The 24,838-nt window shown below is 32.1% G+C and overlaps 1 protein-coding gene across 5 annotated transcripts in view; it reads left to right on the top strand.

Annotated features, from left to right (window-relative positions):
- Positions 1-24,838, top strand: part of HERC3 (HECT and RLD domain containing E3 ubiquitin protein ligase 3) — a 163,885-nt gene that overhangs the window by 36,274 nt on the left and 102,773 nt on the right. For 3 of the 5 annotated variants that reach the window (XR_012483493.1, XR_012483494.1, XM_074275296.1), the window contains exons 7-14: positions 100-191; positions 4,163-4,293; positions 4,750-4,910; positions 8,719-8,795; positions 14,145-14,269; positions 15,078-15,137; positions 17,069-17,180; positions 22,970-23,159. Coding sequence is in view for 3 of the 5 variants with exons in the window: in XM_074275296.1 (XP_074131397.1) it covers positions 100-191; positions 4,163-4,293; positions 4,750-4,910; positions 8,719-8,795; positions 14,145-14,269; positions 15,078-15,137; positions 17,069-17,180; positions 22,970-23,159 (948 nt within the window). In the remaining 2 variants the exon portion in view is untranslated. Of the gene's footprint in view, positions 1-99; positions 192-4,162; positions 4,294-4,749; positions 4,911-8,718; positions 8,796-14,144; positions 14,270-15,074; positions 15,138-17,068; positions 17,181-22,969; positions 23,160-24,838 lie in introns of all 5 variants that reach the window. The other 2 variants (XM_074275295.1, XM_074275297.1) reach the window with 1 other exon arrangement.

Raw genomic sequence — 24,838 nt, 5'->3', positions numbered from 1 at the left:
AATAGAAAAATTTGGTACAAAATGGGTTATTTGTTTTTGTATTCAGAATTGGATATGTATAATTATTAATTAACTTTTATTTGTATATTCCTGTCCCAGATCGTCAATCTCCTTGTCATGTGAAACTTTTACGAACTCAAAAAGTTGTTTATATTAGTTGTGGAGAAGAACATACAGCAGTGCTCACAAAGGTAAAAAGAAAATCTAGAATATCATGGATTGTGTTTTTTACAGAGTGGTTTTAGTCTTCACATTTTTATTCTCTCTTGATATCATTTCATCTTCCCCTTCCCCTCTAACAGAATACAAAAAAGTAATTTTATTTCTTAAATTTTTCTCTCTGATTCTTGGAATTTCATAAATTCCTTGTGAAACACTAGAAATTCCAATTTAATGTATATGTTCTAATTTATGCAAATATATACCTCTTTTTGTGATTTTTATACAAATACAATGTTTTTATTTTTAAAAGTTTAACAAAATTGTGCTTATAGGGGCTAGTATAGAGTATTGTTTAGACTGTTATCTTTGGAGGCAGAAAGACTTGGATTCAATTTTGCCTCTAATTTATGTGTGCCTAGGCAAGTCATTTAACTTCTTAAAGCTCATAACAGCCATTTGAAACTATAAATGGCAGAGAAGGTGCTAATTTGCTTTGGTCTTTGCTTTGTCTTTACCAGACATTTCACAAATTAGAGAAATAGGCTAATAAAAATTTTTCATTTAAAAATTGCTTATTGTCTTGCTACTAAATTACTCTGGGAAGAGAATGGAGACAATTATCTGCAAAGAAGATTATGTGTGCTTTACTATATATCATTAATGTTTATAGATTCAGTTTCTTGAGACTAGGAATTATTTTTGTCTGACTTTGTATCTTTAATACTTAACATATAGTAGCCACTTAATAATACTTGTTATCTATTAGAATGAGCTTTCAGAACCTCTTTTCTTATGGGACAATTATATCTGACTTATCCTACACAGGAAATGTAAGCCTGTGTGTGCTATCTTACCTAACCCCTTTCTCTCTCTTTGAGCTGGTTCACTTCAAATCTACTCTCACCACGGTGGAGAGAGGTAGCTGCAAACTTGTTCTCTCTCAGGATACTTGGGGTTAGAGAGAGATGGAAGAGAAGAGAAGCAGTTTTAGTGTGTATGGAAGGTTGAGAATTACTTCTAGTAGTCACCCTTGAAGTTCCTGAGCCCTCACTAGTGTATCTCCTATTTATACAATGATCAGTCACTGTGATTGATTAATTTTTTAAATAATTGCCTTTTATTTTTCAAAATACATCCAGAGATAGTTTTCAAACATTCATTCTTTTGAATGAATATTCATATTTTTCTCTCTTCATTCTCTTTTTCCCCCTTCCTTAGACAGCAAGTAATCTAACATAGGTTAAACATGTGCAATTCTTCTAAATATATTTCCACATTTGTCATGCTGTACCACAAAAATCAGAGCAAAAAGGGAAAAAAAAATGAGAGTAAAAACAAACAAGCAAGCAACAACAAAGGTGAAAATACTATAATGTGATCCATATTTAATCCCCAAAGTTCTCTCTCTGAATGGAGAGGGGTCTCTTCAGCAAAAATCTATTGGAATTGACCCGAATCATCTCATTGTTGAAAAGAGCCAAGTCCATCACAGTTGATCATCACATAATCTTGTTGTTGCTGTGTATAATGTTCTCTTGGTTCTATTCACTTCATTTAGCATGACTGATTAATTCTTAAACATAGAACATTTACTAAGTAATAATAATTAAGTTTATACTCACTAGAGCAGGACTTCTTAAATTTTTTCTACTTGCAATCTTTTTTGTCCAAGAAATTTCTGTGTCACATCAGGTATATAGATATATGAAATAGTTACACTAATCAACCATTTATTGATAATACATCATAATTTCACAACTTCCACATTCAGTTACATGGGGTCATGAATCACAGTTTTAAGAAGCAAGGCACTAAAGGACAAAATCAATCATTTTGATTTGTACTTTATAGGAAGCAAACTCAACAACAATCATAATGACTTTTACTTAATGGAAGGCAAAAATGAGAATAATGAAAAATATCAATCTACCCATAAACTTGGGTCACATTCAACTACCGTACACATAGTGTCTATGGAGGAAAATGGGCATGTGCATATGGAAGCCTATCAAGGAGCTAAGTGGTAAAACTATGTTTGTGTAACAATAAAAAACTCTGGATTGCAAGCCTTGATTTTCCTTAGTCCCTTTAGGAAGAAGAATCTGCACTACATGAAGTTATCTCTTGGCTAGCTCTCTGCATAGGAAAAGCTATTCTTGAACTAGTGAAGCAGTGACAAGTTCTTTTAAATCATTGTCATTCTTAACAGCATCCTGAGAAAGTGTTATGCTAAATAACAATTTGTGCTTTTTCAATGACAAGCAGTTCCCTCAAGCTAGAGAATAGCAAAGTTCCTCAATTTGATCTTCTGGCTTGTGTAGCTCAGTCAAATCTTGACCCTGTAAGTTTTTTTTTTCCTTTCAATTACTTTTTCACAAAGCAAAGCCTCATTTCCAAAAAGCATTATTTACAGCAAAGTGAATGCAAAGTCCATTTTCCACCTTGTATTATTCTATTTCAAGCAATTGAGGACCATAGACAGCAACCAATTTTCCCCCCTTTCAGGTCGTATGTGGGATTAAAAAGTGTAGTCAGCTATATGCACATTGGCAGGATTCAGTTCTCTTTCTCTATGTAGCATTTAAAGAGCTCCCTTGGATAACTCTTTAGCTTTTCTGTAGCCAAACACCACAGAGGTCTCTCCCTTTCAGTCAGTAAGTTCTCAGTGAAGCGCCTGAAGAGCGTAAACTACCTTAGCTTGAAGCACTTTTTCATATTGCCTCTCTGATTTCTGACTTTTTTTCTCTGCTCTTGGTAAACAGTTTACTCTCCTGCTTCTTCTGTCTTCTTTCTTCCTATAGTTTTTTTCTCCTGCTTTTAGTTTCTAATGCCTTAAATCAGTGCTTCCTCATAAACTCAACAGTTTAATCTTTTTTCAGGTATAGCCTTTGAATACTTATACAATCTTCCTACTATCTTCTCTTTCTCCCTCTCTTTCTTTGTGTATGTATATGCAATATAAATATATATTAATTATACGTAAGTATATTACATAACCTTATCATTGTCTTCAGTATGTATGTGTATATTTATATAAGTAATATTATAAATAGAATTATATTACATAATTTTCCCATTGTCTTTCAGTATATATTTATATGTAATATTATAAATATATATTCATTATAAGTATATATAATTATATATTATATTGTTTTCAGTTTATACAGTTTTATTTGGAATATATGTGATATATACTTGATATATGATACATGTAATATATATGTGTGTATACACTTACATACAAGTAAATATACAAATATTTCAATGATAATCTTTAAAACTTTAAAAATAGCTATATGCAAATGAACTGATAGTGCTCTGTCTTTCCACTCCCCTCAGTACATTCTTCTCTATTTGGTCCTTAGTTTCTGTCTCTCCAATATTTTATCTGAGAAGCTGATTTTATCAGTTTTTCAAAGAAATGTTTTTTCCTAAGCCTTTCAGCATACAAAAAGGACAGTTCCTACTTTATCTTCTCATTAGAATTTGATGAGGTTTAAATCCAGTTTTCTTCTTGACTATTCTACTTCAGAATTTGGTTTTTAATGTGTACTTTCATATAACATATTTGAGTTTGGAAAAGAGCCTATGTAATAAATTAAGAAGTATATGGTAGTGTCTTGTCATTTTTTATGTCAGGTAGATTATTGTAAAGAATTCTGTTATTTCATCTGCTTCTTTTTCTTTTGATCCTCTCATGTATTTCTTTGAATTGTTCTTTTACAGGATTTTCAAATGGTGCCCATGCTCTTATTCATTGCTGCTTTTGTTCTGCTAAGGCGCTTCTAAAGCAAAGATTTGTTCTTGAATTTTTTTCCCATGTAGTTAATATACTGAATAAGTTGTTCTGGGTAAAATTCAAATGGAGATAGAAAGTCTACCTAGGCTGCTGTTTTATAAAAATTGAATTCAGCAAAATGTTGGAGAAGAGACTATTCAAATTGAGAAGTACATTTGTGTGAATAATGTGTTTTTTTTTTTTTTTTATTCCTATTAGAGTGGAGGAGTGTTCACTTTTGGTGCTGGTTCCTTTGGACAGCTTGGACATGACTCCATGAATGATGAGGTTAATCCAAGAAGGGTTCTAGAATTAATGGGCAGTGAAGTAACTCAGATTGCTTGTGGCAGGTGAGTGATTGTATGTTTGTTTTAAATTGAACACTGGAAGAGCATCCTGTCTTAGTAGTGACTAGGAGACAGAGATTATCCATAATCTAAGTCATTAATTAGATCATTATCACTTAAATAATAACTGGAGGCCCAATTTAGGGCTAGGTTTTTCAAGTGAGGGTAGGTTTGCCAAAAATAGCAGATGGGGATTTGGGCAGTGAGAGAATCAAATAAAGACACTGTACTTTAGGATCTAGCAGGTGAGAAATCTGAACTTTGGTTGGAAATTTTGCCTGGGATTGAGTTTGCTACCTGTTTTCCTTTCAGTACTCTTAACTTCTTACAATCCATTGTTGAAAGGTGAGGCAGAAGCAAAATATTAAGCTGAAATGTGTATATATTTTATAATTATGATGTCATTAACCAATACTCACAAGTTAGTTTTTAAAGAATACCTTCTTTTTTTTCTCTTAGACAGCACACTCTAGCCTTTGTGCCTTCTTCGGGGCTCATCTATGCATTTGGCTGTGGAGCAAGAGGCCAGTTAGGAACTGGACATACATGTAATGTAAAGTGCCCATCTCCTGTAAAGGGTCACTGGGCTGCTCACAATGGCCAACTTTCATCTAGAGCTGGTAAGTGTTTCTGGGGAAATTAAATAATTTTAAAAGGTATGAAATTAGTTTTATCTACACACATATGTGTTGTTTATTTTGAAAGAATCTGAACGAAATAATTTATGACAAAACTACATATGTATATGTAAACATTTTAATATAAATTTTACATTTATAATAAATGTTTATTGAGTAGTTATAACATGCAAGTACTGTGCTGGACTTTGTGGAGAATACAAGAAAATATTAAATATGATCTTGGTTCTCAAACTTGACTGGATCTAACAAATATTAATTGCCTACTATTTTTAAGATAAGGGGCTGATGTAACAGTCCTAGTATCAAATGCAGCCTCAGATACTTAGTAGCTGTGTGACTGGGCCAGTCACTTAACCTTGAGAAGGAAACAGGAAATCTCCAAATCTTTACCAAGGAAACCCCATGGACGATATAGTCCATGGAATTGTGGAAAATGAGACACAACTAAATGACTAAAAAACAACAGTTTTCAAGACAATACTATAGTAGATAATGGGATATAAAGATGAAAAATAATGCAATCCTTACCTTCATGGAGTTTATTTTCTCTTAGGAAAAGAATGATATGTATATAGATAATGAAAGGAAGGAGTAAAAGAATTTCAGTCAGAGGATTTGGATTAAAATCATTCAATACCTGAGTGAGCACTTCATCTCGCTGGGTCTTAGTTTCTTAATCTATAAAATGAAATGGTTGGAGTAGGTGACCTTTGAGGTCCCTCCCCACTTTTAGCTGTTGGATCCAAAGTGGAGTGTTATTGCAACAGAGAAGAGTTTCTTAAGGAAATTTTGAGGAGGTAAAGAAAACTTTCATTTGCAAGGATCAGAAAAGTCTTCAAGGAGATAGTGATTTTCATAACCTGAGCCTTGAACAAAGAAGAGTTTTGCTAGAAAAGTGAATTCAAGAGCTGGGGCTTAGCTTCTGTGAGTCTCTGGAGGTAGAAAGGGCCATATTGAATTTGAAAAGAACTCGTAGTCTAGTTTGATTATATGATAAAGTATGTGAAGAAAAATCGTGAGAAATTGGGCCAGATTTTAGAGACTTCAGTACCAGAGTCTGCACAGCTGTGTGTGAAGGGTGGAGGGGGAGGGAACAGTCAGCAAGCTGCTGAGAAGTGGTGAAATGGTGCAGTAATAACCAGTAGTGGTGTGAGTGAAGAGAAGGGGATGAATGTTGTGTAGCATAAAGGTCAGAGAGAATCAAAACAGTGAAAAGGTCATCAAAGAGTTCAAAGCTTAACATCTAATTTTCTCTTTGGTATCTTTTGTATTTTTTGCTTTGTTTTAAAAACATAATGCAATCATAACCTACATATTGGATGGACAAACTACCAAGCTTGTTCCTTAGTATGTATATTTGGAACCATTAGCACAAATGGGCAATGAGTTAGGCTCACAACTGAATGGGGAGAGGAGAACAAGATGGATTACCTTCGTAAAATTGCAAAGCTTTTCCTAGAAACCAAAGACCCATCTTTCTAACACCAATATTCTATTGGTCTAGTATGACTGTGCCATGGAACTCCAGATAAATAAAAATGAATTTCACACCGAGGTCAGTTGTTCATTGCACTAAGTGTGAAAACACTGCAACATAAAAGCATAGAGGAACTTGAAAGAAGAGGATTAAAGATGTCATCAGGGAAGATGTATGGTAGGAAGATGGGCTGGCCGTGTGTCAAGAATGAAGTATGACAGTTGGACAGTCTCTCTTAGGGTCTAAAAAAAGCAAGGAAGGCCTCCAATGTGAACCCTTGTGGCAAACTTCTAGGAGGAAATGGCCAATAGTCACATTGCCTGGGCAGGTATGAATAGGCTGTGATCTGCATTATTGGAGGGAACTTCCAGAATAATGAGATTAAATATCCATTTAAGTAATTCTTACTCCATTAAGTAAAATCCAGTTTAGGAATTAATAAGTAATTCTATGCAAGTATTTTCTGGAAGAGGTAAAGGGTGCAATGCGACTTAAAGGAAGAAATAATTTTCTATCTTTCCTTCCTTCCTGAATGTTCTCTTATTGTAGAATCTTTTTTTTTAAAACATTCAACTTTTAGGATATACACACTGGTATTTTTAAAATGCAGTATTCAAAATAACGGCATAAAATTTTGTGGCAGCCCTTTTCGTAGTGGCTAGAAACTGGAAGATGAATGGATGTCCATCAATTGGAGAATGGTTGGGTAAATTATGGTATATGAAGGTTATGGAATATTATTATTGCTCTGTAAGAAATAACCAGCAGGAGGAATACAGAGAGGCTTGGAGAGACTTACATCAACTGATGCTGAGTGAAATGAGCAGAACCAGAAGATCACTGTACACTTCAACAACAATACTGTATGAGGATGTATTCTGATGGAAGTGGAAATCTTCAACATAAAGAAGATCCAACTCACTTCCAGTTGATCAATGATGGACAGAAACAACTACACCCAGAGAAGAAACACTGGGAAGTGAATGTAAATTGTTAGCACTACTGTCTATCTACCCAGCTTACTTGTACCTTCGGAATCTAATACTTAACGTGCAACAAGAAAATTGGATTTACACACATATATTGTATCTAGGTTATACTGTAACACATGTAAAATGTATGGGATTGCCTGTTATCTAGGGGAGGGAATAGAGGGAGAGAGGGGAAAATTTGGAAAAATGAAGACAAGGGATAATGTTATAAAAAAAATTACTCATGCATATATACTGTCAAAAAACAATTTTATAATTATAAAATTAAAAAAATAAATTATTAAAAAAATAAAAAAACAAACAAACAAAAAACAACAACAAAATAACGGCATAAGTGATCATGATTCTCTGATACCAATTTGGGAGGTTTAACTGCAACTTAAAGTATGGCTTTAGAATTTGACTCAGAAATTATATGGCAAGCAGGGGAAAAATTCGGAACAGAAGGGAGTACAAGGGATAATGTTGTAAAAAAAAATTACCTATGCATATGTACTGTCAAAAAAAAGTTATAATTATAAAATTAATTTAAAAAAAAAGAAATAAATGGAAGGCAGACTTTAAAAAAAAATGAAAATTTCAATCTAGAATCATGTCATCTGGACAGTACAGAGAATAAATACTAATATGTTCTAAAAAAAAAAAAAAAAAAAAAAAAAAAAAAAAGGAATTGTATGGCATAAAGCTCCATGGACCATGATGCTCCTGTATATTGCAAACATTTGGTTTCCTGAAGCTAGTATACATCATTTCCTTTGTATATAGATAGATGTTCCTGTGAATTGCCTACAGCTCTTGGAAGGGATTACTGTAGAATTAGTATTAGTAATAGAGTTCAGATTAGTTGTAGGTAGAAGTGTTTGGAATAGATTTAGGATTTGTTGTAAGTATCTAAAACTTAGTCGATGCTCTAAAATATATTGAATGCAAGTGGAGAGAGCATGTAGCAGAGTTAGACGATTGGTATGCTTTTGACTGTTTGACAAACTTATTTGTGACATTAACCCTTTCTGGATTGACGCTTTCCCCACTGTAAAATGAGGGAATTGAACTAGATAGTTTTCAAGGACCTTTCGGAGTTCTAAAATTCTATAATTAAGAAGATTTGGTTTCTTCAGAGCAAGACACTTGGGATAATCTTTTTTTTTTTTTTTAATACTCAATGTTCAGTTGGCTTTGACTTGATTCTGTAGAACTCGAGAAGAAAAATAAAAGTTGGGTTTTGCTTATAAAAGATGGGTTGTGCTTTACGTAAAGAGGCAAATTGTGAAGTCTTCAGCTATTGAAAGAGGTGATATGTTTGCTGTTTCTTTAACAGATTCCTTTAAATATCACATTGTTAAACATATCTTCTCAGGAGGAGACCAAACTTTTGTACTTTGCTCCAAATATGAGGTAAATTTTTTATTGACTACTATATTTTGGGGGAGGAATTAGTAATATGGTTATAGGTTGATTTTTTTTTCCTACAGGTTTCACATTCACTTATTTTTACAATAAATAAATGATACTACTTTTTGTGTCTAGCAGTATGGTAAGTTAGTCTTGTCCCATTAGGACAAATGAATATAAGAAAAGTAACACTGAGTTCCTAAGTTGAATTTTAAATAAGTATTCTCCCCCAACCCCATTATTTAAATCATAAATTACCAGAAAAATACTTTGTCGTTGTCTGAGTTTTTTCTTTTCCCCTTTCTGGTTAAGTAATTTGAATTTTTATATTTAATTGTTTTTTTGTTTAACATGAATTAGCATAGTTATTATTTTGTAACATTCATAGATTTCAAAGAGAGGCCAGGCCAAGAGTCACAAAGGGGTAGAAGTTACAGACTGAGTAGCTGCCACTACTCAGCTTCCTGGGATAATTTGGAACCTTTCCCTGTCTTAAACCAAATATCACTACCATCAGATTCCATTAAGAAATAATACAAAAAGAAATGAAAACTGAAGGCTAAAAAATCATCATTTTTTTCTTCTAAGGAAAATTTTATTCAGTAACCAAAGATCTTGACTAGAACAGTATAAATTAGTGTGAACCATTCTAGTCCCGAAATTCAAATATATAGAACATAAGCTTGATGTTTATACTTCTCTTATAAACATTCTATTTAGTATATGTACACATAATCTATTCTCTGTAGTGATTAATCATTATTAATTGAAATTAATAATGATGCATTTCAAGTGTGACTTGAAAATGATGGAGTTGAAGAAAAAAGAAATGATTATTGTAAAAAGCATATAGGATCAAGTACAAATAACAAAAATGGCAAACATGAGGCTACATAATAAGGTGACTGATAAAGAGAAATAGCATGTTAATAATAAGAAAAAAATCTGTTTTAGGAGGGTCAGCTTCCTTTTAGAAATTGAAAATCTTAGAAATGTTTTGGAAATTTTAATACAGATGTTAACCTAGACAGACATTCATGTACACTGTTTTGATCAGTAAATCTATGTTTAATTTTGTAATTAATTAAGAAGTTTATATTCTATTAAACAATAATCTTCATTCTTTGTGCAAGCCATAATTTAAAAAAAGAAATATTAATTTATAAGTAATGCTTGTGTTTTAGGTAAGTTTATGCTGAGGTTTGCTTTTGATGCTCCACTTTTTTTTTTTTTGCGGGTACTGAAAATAATTGTTTTCCCTTCTTTCTTCTTACCTTTTCTTTGACCCCTCACAATTTAGCATTTAGCAAATACTTATTTTAGAGCACTTTGCTGGATAGTTTTCTGATTCCTTTACTTCTGTAAATGCTTGACCTTGTACCATACTTGTATACATATCTTAGCACCTTCCTCTGTTAGGCTGTAAGATCCTTCAAGCAAGGTCAGTGTCCCTTTCATTTTTACAATTGTAGCACCTAGTATAGTACCTTATGTGTAGTGAGAGTATAGTAAATGTTTTTACTGAATTAGATTGGGAATGATAGAAAATTTAGATATTATATTACCTTATATTGATGGATCTTAGTCTAGTAAATCTAGTCACAATTTAAAGTCCTTAAAGATGGAAAGGGTAAGAAAATGTATATAGTTTGTAACAGAGAAAGGTTTTTTTTTTTAAATAGTCAGAGGGTCAAGTAATTGATTCTCCTTTCTTTTCCCTACTTCAGTCTCTGCTTATAGAATTTCCCAGTGTTAGAATTAGAAGGAACCATAGAGATTCTTTTATACAAATCCTTCATTTTGTGGATGAGGGAAGCAGAAAGATGAAGTGATAACCCTCCCAGTCAATTACCTAGAGTTGATATGTTTGCCTCATATCCCAAGCTCTCTGGTGCAATTAAAAAAAAAATGCTCCTTGCTTTCAAGGATCTTAGATTCTGCTGGAGGACACTTTGCAATGCAAGATAATTTTATGGAATAATCACAGCAGTAGTAATAACAGGGAAAGACCTCATATAGCTGTGGAAGAAGGAAGGGAAGAAGTTTTGAGAATTGAGAAGGTTTGGGAATTCTAGGAAGAAGGGATAGCCTGTGAAGATGGAAGATTAGCAAAAGTAGAGTTAAGATTTCTATTGAAATCTTCTGATTAAATATAGTATACTTTCTATTATATACATTAATTAAGGTGATCCATAGTTGCTATCATATTTTTCTTAGTAGAAACCATATTCTTTGGCCTTTATGCTGTATTAACTAGGTAGGTATGGTCCTGTATTTGTTTCATTTAGAGGCATCTGTCATGGAGTTTGGATATAAAGTGAAGGATGAGGATACTCTCTGGTCATGACTAAATTTGCATTTAGAACATAAATCTTTTTTTCCATTAGATGGTATTTTAAAATCCTATGCTGAATGGCAAATGTGAGCAGGGTTTTTTGTAGAAGGCAATATAGATAGTGATATCTTGTGTTGGTTATTTAGTCTTATTATCTATATATGTATGTAAACATACGATTATTAATTCCTATATATAATTAATTGTGACTTGTGACAGTTTTGTGTTCTAACTTAGAAATTCCTTGATCTTTTCAGTAAAATAGTTTACCATGAAACAAATGATAGAAAGCTAGATTTGTTAATTTAGGAAAGTTGTCAAAGAAGTAATATTATTTTTTACCTTTTTTTCCCATATGGTGGTAAACATTCGATTCTTAGCCATGGGAAATGAGAAATTTGACTTCAAATATACTTGTATTTATCTATTAAAAAAGCAGTTTTGACTTTCTGTGTGAATTGATAATAGATGAATACTTTAATGTTCATTTTTCCCCTTCCATTTTACTTGGGTCATATCTTCTCTAAAGCCTAACTCCATTACAGTATTATAACATGAGGATGATCAAAAAGGCCCATGAACTCTAGCAGATCCTACATATTTGGAAAGATCTTGAGGATAGGCCTAGTATGAAATGACCGTGTGTTTATAGTCAAAAGAGTTGGCCTGCTAAGTATAGAGAGGCTTAAAAAAAAAAAAAAAAAAGGGCCTACTTGTACAAAAATATTTATAGTGGCTCTTTTTGTGAGAGCTAAGAATTGGACATCAAAGGGATGCCCAACAATTGGGGAATGGCTAAATAGACTCTGATATATTATTGTAATGGAATATACTATAAAATATACTATACTATAAAAATGCTATAAAAAGTGCTATAAAAATGGCAAGAAGGATTATCTTAGAAAAACCTGGAAAGACTTTCGTGAACTGATACATTAGTGAAGTAAACAGAATCAGTAGAACGTTGTACACAGTAACAACAATATGGTTCAATGAATATGAGCTATTCTCAGCAATACAATGATCCAAGGGACTAATGATGAGTGTACTATTTGCTTTCAGAGAAAGAACTGATACTGATTGAATGTAGACTTAAGCATGGTATTTTTTATTTTCTTTAATTTTTTTTCCTTTTATTTGTCTTTTTGTACAAAACAAATAATATGCAATTTTTGAAATTGCATAAGTTTAACATATATCTGATTTCTCATTTTCTTAGGTTGGGGGAAGAGGAAGGAAGATAGGATTTGTAACTCAAAACTTTAAATAAAAATGTTAAAAAATTGAAAAAAAAAAGTGTAGACAATCTCAACATCAAGTTGACTTTGAGGTGATAAACTTGAAGCCAGAGCAACTCTCAGATTACTAAGCTAAAGAGAGTACGATCTATATCACTGGAGGAAGTGTCTATGCCAGTAAAATGTTTATCAACTATTTGGTGTTTCATATTGTTTGAGGCATAAGGGATGCAAGAAGCTTGAAATCTAATAGCAGGAATAAGATGTACATAAATAAATATAATATAAGACACAATGGGAAAATTACAAAGGAGAGATTAAGGCAAAGTCTTATGAGAAATTGAAGAGTGGAAAAATAAATCACTCTTAGTTTAGATAATCAAGGAAATTTTCAAATTAAAGTTGTCTCCTAAATTGAACCCTCAAGTAAGAGAGAAATTTCAGAAGACTCAGTTCTAGGAACAATCTATTCCAGATATAAGGGAGTCTGTGTGAGCAAAGGAAAAGGGATAGGAGGAAGCAGGACAAAGATGCAGACTGTGTGGTTCAGTTTGGCTGGAAAGAAGAATATATAAAATGAAAATGAAATGAAATGCAAAGAATGAGATTGTTGAAGACTTTGAATGTCCAAAATACTTCTTGACTTCTCTACAACTTCAGACATTGTCAACCAATAACTAGCTTTTTTATATTCCCCAATTTCCTTAACTTTTATAATATTACAACTATTTCAGTATTCCTTCTACCTCTCTGATAACTCTTTTCTTTTCCATTACCTAAATATGAATGTACCTCATGGGACATCTTCTTTCTTTTCTTTGACTATCTCAAAAATGCCCAAATCTGTACACATTTTCTAAATCTTTAAATCTAGCCCTACTTCACCTTAGAGTTATTGGCATCTATTTCCAAATCATTTACTTGGGTTGTCTCCTCAAAAATATCCAAAAGTAAACTAATCACCTTTCTCCAAAGTCTCTCTCTTTCCATGGAATTATCTATTACAAGTGACGACACCACTAACCTAACAAAATATCCAGGATTGATATTATGTGTATTTTTGGTTTTTTATAGGATTTTGTGAACTACTCTGACTTATGTTAAGACTGTTGGCAACTATTCTGTTGCCAAGCCCTATTAATTCAACTGAAACACTGTTTTTTGCACCTGTCCCCGCCAATCCATTCTCAAACCCCATGTCACATTCTCATCATGTTTCCTGAACTATTATAACAGCCTCCAAACAAGTTTTCCTCTCTCCAGACTGCCTCTTCTCCAACCCATCTCCCAAATCATTGTCTGAGAACACTTTCTAAGGCAATGTTCAAAAACATTCATTCTCCCTATTCAGAGAAATTAATAAAATGAAAAGGAATATCATTTGTCCTTTTCATTTTATTAATTTCTCTGAATAGGGAGAGTGTAACATTAAGCATTGCTTGGTGTTTTAAAGGATGTTACTCCTGTATTCTCTTTATCCCCTTCTCCCTTGCTGAACCCCATTTCTTATAACAAACCCAGCATTAAATGAATGAAATTAAGGTTGTGTGTCTATGGAATCTACCAGGTTTCTTTCATCTCATATAGTGACATCCTTTATTTTGGAAGAATGAGGTACAATCATGATTACTGAAATAGGGACATAAAGGAGAATCCCTGATTGTGTTGGCAAAGAAAATGGAAAGATATTAATGTTTTAAATGCAAATAAGAAGAAAAAGGAGGAAAGAGAATATAAAAGCATAATATGTCATTTCTTGTTATCTTATATGTATTACAGAATTCCTCTCCCGCAGATGACTTCAGGATTATGAATCAAGCACAATATACCAGTTTAATAAATGATGAAACTATAGCTATTTGGAGACAAAAACTATCAGAACATAGCAACTCCAATTCAATCAAGTACATGTTTCTATCTTTTCATTACTTTTTGAGAGATTTTTGTTATATCCTTATTTAGTATTCCTTTAAAAGTGATAGGAATGATGAAATTTTATCTTTTAGGGAATTGTTCTTCACAATAATAGAGTATGCTGGAGTCTTTCCTCTAAGTCATTTAGTGTTATGACTATTTGTCACCCATTCACTACTTGGCTGACTCAAGTACTTTTCACATATTTTCCTTTTTAATCATTTCTGTCCACAATTGGTAATGTGCTATAGCTAACTTATATCTACTGTATGTTTTCTTCAGGAAAATAGGAAGAAACTCATTCTGCTTTTTGGTGGCTTTGATCCTTAGGAAGTTTTTCCTTACATCAAGCTTAAATTTGCATCTTTTTGACTTTTAAGCCATTATTCTGCCTTTTATTTAAAGAGTGTCTTTTTCTAACATTTGAAGATAACTATCATTTCTTCCCCAAGTTTTATCTTCTCTGGGTTAAATGTCCTAAATTAATTTCCTATATCCTTAAGTATGGTATCTTTAATGTTCTGACTATTCATATTTGGATGGTATCTAGCTTTTCATTGTCCTATGGATCACCAGAAATTTTTATTCTTTAGACTTTGTGGTGTTCCATGGTAGTCATATGACATCACCAGAGTATTATTAGAATATTTCTCTGTAAATATTATGAATCTTTGAGCAAGTGAATGAAAACTAAAGCTGCCAGTAGGAAAAATATGGCCCAAACATATATTATTGATGATTCATGTCTACATAATAGTTATAATAACTAACACCTTTTACTTTTTTTACTTTAAGCAGTGGTGTTCTGCAAATATTGTCCTCAGCTGCCTGTTGGAATGGAAGTTTTCTTGAAAAAAAGTAAGCTTTTTGAAGATTTTTAAAAATGTATATAAAGTAGATTGTTCAGAAAAAGAATTAAGGTTAATGTATTCCATTTTATGGTGGGACTTGATAATTCAATGGAAAAGGGGATGATCTTGCACTAAAATTTGACTGCCCAATAATGTGAAATAGAAACCATCAGAGGAGAAGTGCTGATTCTTGAAAAGCTGGCAGATGTTGAGAGCTGCCTAAAAGAATGGCTTTTACAAATTATTAATATATTAGAATATCTTTTTTTTTTTTCCTGAGGCAATTGGGGTTAAGTGATTTGCCCAGGGTCACATACCTAAGAATTGTTAAGTGTCTGAGACCAGATCTGAACTCAGGTCCTCCTGACTTCAGGCTGGTGCTCTATCCACAGTTTTTTTGTTTTTTTTTTAAACACCTCAGAGGGAAATAACTATTTGAAAAATAAATGTTTTTATTTCTTTCAACGTTACTATTGATAGATCACAGAATCTACTGAGGGACTTGAGGTCATCTAACCCCACACATATCTGAACAAAAATTCCCTCCATGTCATACCTAACTAGCAACCACTTAAGAAGATGAGGGAAAATAGGAAGAAACTCATTCTGCTTTTTGGTTGCTTTGATCCTTAGGAAGTTTTTCCTTACATCAAACGTAAATTTGCATCTTTTTGACTTTTAAGCCATTATTCTGCCTTTTATATAAAGAGTGTCTTTTTCTAACATTTGAAGATAGCTATCATTTCTTCCCCAAGTTTTATCTTCTCTGAGTTAAATGTCCTAAATTAATTTCCTATATCCTTAAGTGTGGTATCTTTAATGTTCTGACTATTCATATTTGGATGGTATCTAGCTTTTCATTGTCCTACAAATCTAACATTCTTCTTCACCTAATAGTTTGAAAATTAGAAACTTTATACATTTTAATTTTTAAAACATATAATAAAATTATTATGTGAATTTTTTTCCTTTTTTCCTCTCTCTCCCCACCCTCTAGCCATAGCTACCATTAGACACAAATAGGTGCCTCTCATGCGCTTAATATGGAATATTTTATTAATTAAAGAACTCTGTGTTGTCTTATGCTTCTATTAGATGTTCGGTTAAGAAGACAACTAAGATAGAGGTTATGTTTTATCTAAATTTTATTGTTACCCTTTGCCTAGTACAGAGTTAAACATATAGCAGACATTTATTAAATATCTGTTGATAATTTTGTTATATATTTAAAAGCAAGCTGTGCTTTGGAGATCTGCAGTTTTTTGTACAGTTGTCTTTTTTATTGTACTTTATTATGGGAATTAATTTTTTATTCCACAAATTTAAAAAAAACCATGAAAAATAAAACTAATGTATAATGATCCCACAAAAATCTAACACAAGTTTAGGTATATGGAGCACGAAGTTAAACTATGATTGCCAAAATGGTTGATCCAGCTATATTATTCTGGTTCTTTTGTCAGATTGTCAGATTGGATCAACTATTTGTGTAAACCATTCCTCAATACTAGATTACTAGGATGAAACTAATTAATTCACTGTATGGCCTTAAACAAGAATATACTGAATCTAGTGTTGTTGAACATGTGAATGAAGGGAAACTTTATGTAGACATAAGCATATTATTTCCTTTGGATTTTGGAAAACATTTGGTCTCTGGTAAAAAATGTTAACGGAGAAGCTAGATGGCTCAGTGAATAGAGCACCAGCCTTGAATTCAGGAGGACTCGAGTTCAAATCTGGTCTCAGACACTTAACACTTCCTAGCTGTGTGACCCTGGGCAAGTCACTTAACCCTAGCCTCAGGGGAAAAAAATGTTAACATTTCTATATTCATAACACCTTTTTGAGTGTTTGTTTTTGGTCCTATTCAGCACATTGTGGGTTTTTTTCCCCCATAGATATACATTTGTGTATATTCTTTTTGGTTCATTTTAGAATTGATGAGCATTTTAAAACTAGTCCCAAAATTCCAGGGATTGACCTCGATTCTACCAGAGTATTATTTGAGAAGCTAATGAACTCTCAGCACTCGATGCTTCTAGAACAGGTATGTTCTTTACAGTTTGTAATTTTTCTCTTTTTCAGGCAATAGTATTATGTATATCATAACATTAAGTTTTTAGGGAGAAGCAGCAATGGTGTATGAGATAGAGAGCTTGTCATATAATCAAGGAAGTCAGACTTATACTAGCTTTGTGACACTGGGTAAGTCATTTAACCTCTCAATGCCTCCAGGAACATTGTCAGTTGTAGGAGTTTTATGTCTGCACTGGTGGAAAGAGTTTCCTTACTGGGAGTTGGTTTTGTAAATAAAATAATAAATCATAAAAAATTTGTGAAAGAAAAATGCAGTAAAAGGAAAGTGACAGTTTTATATACTTAAAATTTTTTTATTTTGAAATTTATAATTTTGAAAGTCAGTTTCACCTTTTAATTTCTCTGCTAACCTATGTGTTCCAAACATTTTCTCTGCAAATGCCTTCTAAGTAGAATTTGATCTGAGTTAACTGTAGTCTTAAATACAGACTAGTATAATTTGTGGAGAAGGAAAAATGAAATCGGATACAATATCATATTTAAGATAATTTAAAGAATTTAAAGAATCATATTTAAGAAATTTAAAATAAAATAAATAATTATAGTTAAAGTGTTTTAAGGTTGGGAAGGCACCTTGCACAAAAGCCTCATGGAATTTATAATCTGGTAATATACCTTTTATGACCTCATGAAAATCAGTGTTGTTGTTGTTGTTTTGTTTAGCTTGATTTTCAATTTGGGATTTTTTTTGAACTGCTAAAAGATTTTAAGGCTGCTAGTTTTGGTAATTATTCTAGTAATTGTGTTAATGCTCTATCATGTCTTTTTTTGGTTTTGTGAATATATTTATACGTATACATATATATGTATAGGTATATAGATATATTTATAGATATTTTTAAGCCTTTTAAGACATGGGCATGTTATTTTTTTTTGTTTTGTTTCTCATTAATGATGATAGCTAATAGGTATAAGATTGCTTTGCAAAATTTATTTTACTTATTCAGTTGAGCCCCAAAATAAAAATGCTCTGTTTGTATAGTTGCATTGTACTTTAAAATTTGTAAAGTATTTCCAGACTACATTTTGTTCTTTGAATTTCTTAATCTTGTGAGGTAGGTTATTATCCCTGTTTTACAAAAATAGAAACTGGAGCTCAGGTGGAATGTTGTGATTTTCTCAATAACAAATTATGTATTTATTTCCCAATAAATAGAAAAAGAAAGATGCATACCCATATAATTTGATTCTAACTTGGCTCAGTCACCTTCTTTTTCCATTCACCTTCCAATTCTTTTTTGCTTTCAGTTCTTTCTTCTGTTGTATTTTAATGCCTTCTTCAGTTATAAATTGGAACCATATCAACCTTATCTTTTGAATTTTTTTTTCTCTGCTTCTCTCCATCCTTTTGTCCTTTAATTTAGGGATCTATGCTTTCATTTTTCTTTTTATTCTGTTTCTTTTTTCCCTATCACAAGCTTCTCTTCTAGTTTCTCTTTTCTTTTTTTGTGTACTTTTCTTCTTTTCCTGAGGAAAATAGAAATCAAGAACATACTTAGCAAGGAAAGGAGAAAACTGAAAGTAAAAACAGTCCAATGAAGAAACTAAAAGGAAATGTTAGTAAGGTGGCTTCTTTTAGTTGTTATTTAGTTAAATTTTTTCAACATATTAATGTGTGCTTAAAAATCCATTTTTTTTAAAGAAAAGGGTAGGTGATATTCCTATTTTTCATATAAAAAAAAATGAAGAACAAAGAATTAAACCAAGTTAAAGTCACTGTTAATTAACATTAAATTAATCTTTCATTGATGAAGCTAGTATTTGACCCTCACTGCCAAGATGTTTTGTAGAATTTTAATTTCAAGCCAATTTTCTTTGTATGAGATGGTTTTTTCCCCCTAATATTTTAAGATTATATTCTCTAAGTTTTTTCATAATTTTAATTGGTGTTCTATTCAGTCATCATTTGCTGCACGTTAGCAGGTAGTTAAAGCTGTTAGGAATTAAAGATGGGTGTACTGTTTATTAAATACCATTTATTAAACATGTCCCCATAAAAGGAAGTCCTAATTTTAACCTAGTAAGCCCTATGGTATGTATTGTCATTTCCATCTTTTCCCCTCAAATCATATTTTCCATAGAAAATGCTTTAGACTCCACCAATTCTTTATTTTGATCTTTAGGTTATCCTTATCCTCAAACTGTTCTTGGGGGTTGCGATACTTGTAGTTACTACCAAAAACCAGCAACACATTATTTAAACTATTAATATTGTCTTTCCAGTACAACTAGTTTCCTATTAGTGGTCACATAAGCATCAGTTCATTTAAATCTTTCCAGACTTTCTTGAAGTCAGCCTGCTTGTCATTTCTTGTAGAATAATATCATCTTTCAAATGTACCTGATTGATCTTAGATTACAAACTATAGAATTGTAGAACTTAAGGTGATCTCAAAGGTAATTGTAATCCTATTTATGAAGCACTTTCCTCACAGTCATTACTCACAAAAAGCATATATTGTCAGTGAGATTATATGTACACATGTATGTACAAAATGTATAGGAGGTAAATTTTTGGGAAGAAAGCACTATGTATGGAGCGATCAGGGCTTTATGTAGGAGGTAGCAGTTGAACAATAAATACAAAAACATTATTTCATTTTTGTGGAAGAGGAAATTAATTCTTAGAAGAAGCAAATAATGTATTAGGTCAAAGAAGTTAGATAGTAAGTATATATGCCTGTATGTATATATGTAAATACACCCATATACATACATACATATATACATGCATATTGGGCCATGTAAGTTGTACAGTGGTCAGAGTAACCAACCCTGACTCTGATGGACTTGAGTTCAACTCTGACTTTAGAAACTAGTTGTGTGACTTAATCCTGATTACCTAAAAAGAAAAAGAAAAAAAATAAAGATTGTGTCTCCCTACCTTGACTTGGCTTTAAATAGGAACTACTCATTAGCCTACTTCTTCAATCCTCAGCATAATATCTTTGACTTTTTTTGTTTCTGACCTCCATAAGTTTGACCCTCCTTAGGCAATCTTATGGCCTCCATTTAAATTTTTTTTTAAAAATCCCCTCCCCCCTTTTAGTAGCCTTTTATTTTATCAAATACATACAAACATAGGTTTTTTTTTTTTTTTTTTTAACATTCACCTTTGCAAAACCTTGTGTTTCAACTTTTTCTTCCTCCCTTTCCCCCACCCCCTGATCCCCTCCCATAGGCTACAAGCAATCCAATGTAGGTTAAACATGTGCAATTCTTCTAAACATACTTCCACATTTGTCATGCTGCGTGAGAAAAATCAGATCGAAAGGTGAAAAAAAACCAAGCAAACAAACAACAACAAAAAAGGTGAAAATACTATGCTTTGATCCATATTCCATCTCCATAGTTCTCTCTCTGATTGCTGATGGCTCTTTCCATCATAAGTCTATTGGAATTGTCTTGAATCATCTCATTGTTGAAAAGAGCCAAGTCCATCACAGTTGATCATCACATAATCTTGTTGTTGCTGTGTACAATAGTCTCTTGGTTCTAGTCACTTCACTTAGCATTAGTTCATGTAAATCTCTCTAGGTTTTTCTGAAATCAGCCTACTCGTTATTTCTTATAGAACAATAATATTACATTATATTTAAATGCCATAACTTATTCAGTCGTTCCCCAACTGATGTGGTCCCCATTCTTGGGATCTAACAATAATGATGTCAAACAGTGTGAATAGTTGATTGGTTGATTTTAGCTCTGCTGCACTCAGGACTGGCAAGCTTAAGATGTCTGCCAGCGTTGACCTTTCTTATAGCCAAGATTATAGGCTTTTGCTTCCTTTGTTCTTCCTTATATGTATAAAAAAATCACAAACTTAAAATGTTTTTAAAAAGCATAAATGGGAAACTTTTTATATTAACAACAGTGATCTATGAAGAAATTAGAGTGATAGCTGATTACAAAAATGGAGAAGTAGACACAGATAGCAATTAGAAATCTTCAATGAAATTGATAGTTTTCTGAACTAGGCCCTGTATGTCTATCCATGGATAAAGTATTTTGTGAGCTACTATTATATTTAACTCTATTTAATAATTTGACCTCTTTAAACAAAAAAATGCTTTGGAGTATAATACATTTTGAAATATGTAAATGTAGAACTCAAACCCAAGATTATATTTAGTTTTGATCTCCTTTTAAAATATGTTTTTTATTGATATTTTCCCTCCAACATCACTCATTCCCAAATAATTTCTTCTCTCCCATCTTCTTCTAAACCACCAACTGTGAGGAAATACAGTTAAGCGAAACAAATAAGCATTTTAATCATATGTAACAAAGGATGCCTTATTCTGCATCTATATAGTCTGCAACTTCTTTTCTAAGAGGAAAGGGACATGTTTCACTATCAGTCTTCAGAAATCATGATTGATCATTGAATTGGTCAATGTTCTGATGTTCAATGTGTGTTCTTTTGAATTATTATTTAAATTCTTTCCTGATTTTGCTTTTGCTTATTTCACTCTGCATTAGTTTATACAAATCTTGACCAAGTTTCCCTGAATTCTTCATATTCATCATTTCTTATGGCACAGTAATATTCCATTAAATTTATATACCAAAATTTGTTCAGCCATTCCCCAATTGATGGGCACCCTCTTTGTTTCAGGTTCTTTGCTACCACAAACAGTGTTACTGTAAGTATTTGTGTATTCATGGGACTTTCTTTCTTTTAAATCTGACCTCCTCAAGTGATGAGTCTAGTAGAGTGATCAAAGACTATGAATTAATGACTTTTCTAGTATAATTTCAAATTATTTTCTCAAAGGGTTGTATCAATTCATAATTCCACTAGCATTAGTGCCATCTTCCCACTACCCTTCTAATATTTATTATTTTTGTCTTTTGTCTTTATTGGCAGTTTTTTAATAGGTATGATTGAAATCCAAGAGAGTTTTTTGTTTACTTGTTTTTTATTTCTTTATTTAATAGTCCAGAATTTCAACAAATACATGAGTCTTGGTTATTTTGACAATAGTGCAGCACTGTCCAAATGACATAGATAAGGTAAAAAATAATTTTGTTTTTTTAACCAGACCTGTGATTTTATTGAGGAATGACATATACATTCTACTTTGTATAGTCTTAGAGAATTGCCTGGGAGCACTGAGACTCTTAAGGTGACTTACCCAAGATCACATAGATTAGCAGTTTGTAGTTCAGGGCTTGAACCCACTTATTTCTGACTTTGAAGCTGGTTATCTGTTCACTCCACCATGTTGCCTTTCACTAGTGAAGGTAAAAGGTTGTGTACAAAATTTCCAACCTATTCTCTCAAAAAAGAGAATTTTGGGGTATTTGGGATATAGAATGGCAACTTTTAGTGTAATAAAAACAGAAACTCTTTATATAGAAGTATGGGTTTTAATTACAGGCACACGCACAATTTCATTTTCTTTGTTTTAACATTCTGAGGTAAGGCAGTGGTTTTTTATTCCTTTGATGAAGTCACTTTTCCTTTTTTTTGTTGACTTTCTATGTTTTACTTTGTAACCATCATGTTTTCTTTTCCTTTCATTTTTTTTCCTGTTAGGATTAATTTCCTACAAAATGTATTATTAAGGATGGATGAAAGTGAGTGTATATACTACAGAGAATAATAGAGAATTGTATTTGCAGTTGGAGATATGGATATCCCACACAAATATTGGGAAATAATTAGACCTTTTTGTGTGTATGCTTGAATTAATCTCATTCATCTCCCCTACTTTTTTTTGTTTTAAATTACAGATCTTAAAAAGCTTTGAAAGTTTCCTGATTCCACAGTTGTCCAGTTCACCACCAGATGTTGAAGCAATGAGAATCTATTTAATACTTCCTGAATTCCCTCTGCTTCAGGATTCTAAATATTATATAACATTAACCCTTCCCCTGGCAATGGCTATTCTACGACTGGATGCAAACCCTAGTAAAGTCTTAGGTAAATCCTACAAAAATACTTTTAACTGATACATTATTTTCTGCTTCATATTTTATAGCATCATACGATTTAAGAGGCTTTAGGAGACATGTAGTTCTATATTGTTTTTCCAGAAAAGAAAGTGAGACCAAAGATTTTATGTGATTTTGCTGTAATAAGTATCAGAGTTGAGATTCAAACCTATGTTTTCTGACCCTGGATGTAGTAAATTTTTTTGGTATCAACATTAAATTAAGCTAAGATTCAGATTCCATTTTTAAAGTTCTGTAAAAATCTCACCTTTTTATTCCCTTACATAATTTTTTAGCTGTCTTTAAGTCATGCTTTGCATAACATGTTTACTGATGCATGAGTTTACTGGTCCATGAGTACAGTAAGTTGATATAGTGTTTAGAAGCTGTTTGAAATAGTTTTAGATGAGTGTTTCTTGGTCTTGAGGTATTTAGAAAATTTTGGTTTTTATGAGCTGTTGTAGTGAGTACTGTTTCAGAAAGTTAAGTGCTGTCTTATATTGCTTTCATTTTTCACCTGTCTAATTTAGGTTGAAGGGAGTGATATAGAAGTTCCCATGAAAGAAGGGATTGACTAAAATGTAGACTATGGCTATTTTGAGATAATATTCTTCCTCAGTGAATTGGAGAATGTCGCTTATAGGAATGACATTTGAGATATTTTTAATAAAATGAAGAGTTTCTCCCTTTTCATTATTTTCATGTGTTAATTACTTAACACTTAAGCAGTTTTAAAGTGTTAATTTATTAATTAAAGTTAATTAATTTTAAGTGTTAATTCTATTGCTTCTATGCTTCAGATGAGCTGTGATATTACTGGAGTTCAGTCATTACATTTAAAAAAGAAGTAAGGATGGAGAGGGCAAAAGATTATAACTTTTTGCAGAAGGAATAACACTAACAATAATGAAAATGCTAGAAATATTGTAATTTCTTTAAGGAACTTTTTTTAAAAAAAATTCTTTGTAGCCATTCTCACAAGCCTATATATTAGATTTCTATCCTTCCAAGCTGCTCCATAAAAGGGAGGAAGGGATAGAGGAGAGTTGTGATCAGAAATTTAATTCTGTGCTAAAGTTGGTTAAATTGGTTTTGGCAGAACCTTATTTTAGCAGGTTGTAGTGTCAGAGATAGGAAGTTGGAATAACAACCTTTTGGTCTGGTTTTTGCCTTGTCATAAGGCAGACAAAGATGATAAGTTTGACTTTGGAGGATCTATTTTGGCATTTAATCTTCTAGTAAAGAACTGAAATAGTTTAGGAGTTAAGATCATAGAGGAAGTAATAACAATAAAGAAATTTTACTCTGTTCTCCTATGATCTTCCAAATGTATTTTGTTGTTGTTGTTTTTGCCTTATGAGAGAACTGTTCTTGCTTTATAGAAATCTTGTAGATCATTCAAATATTTGTTAGCTTCTAAAATAGTTTATATGAGAAATAGCATATGAAAATGCAAATAATGAGGTTCCAAGGAACTTATACTGCTAGTTTTCTAAAAAGACCCTTTGTGATCAGTAGTGCTTTCTGAGAAGTTGGACTAGATCACCTCTCAAGTTTCTTCCAACACTAGAATTCTACGATTTTTGTGATTCTCAGAATTTAGTTTTACTTCAGTAATATTTTCTTACTAGGGCAACTTCTTCTAATATAATGACACTCATGAATACT

The sequence above is a fragment of the Sminthopsis crassicaudata genome, chromosome 6 (assembly GCF_048593235.1).
Source record: "Sminthopsis crassicaudata isolate SCR6 chromosome 6, ASM4859323v1, whole genome shotgun sequence".
NCBI lineage: Eukaryota > Metazoa > Chordata > Mammalia > Dasyuromorphia > Dasyuridae > Sminthopsis > Sminthopsis crassicaudata.
Note: the sequence above shows the minus strand (reverse complement) of the source record. Positions and strands in the feature narration are given on the sequence as shown.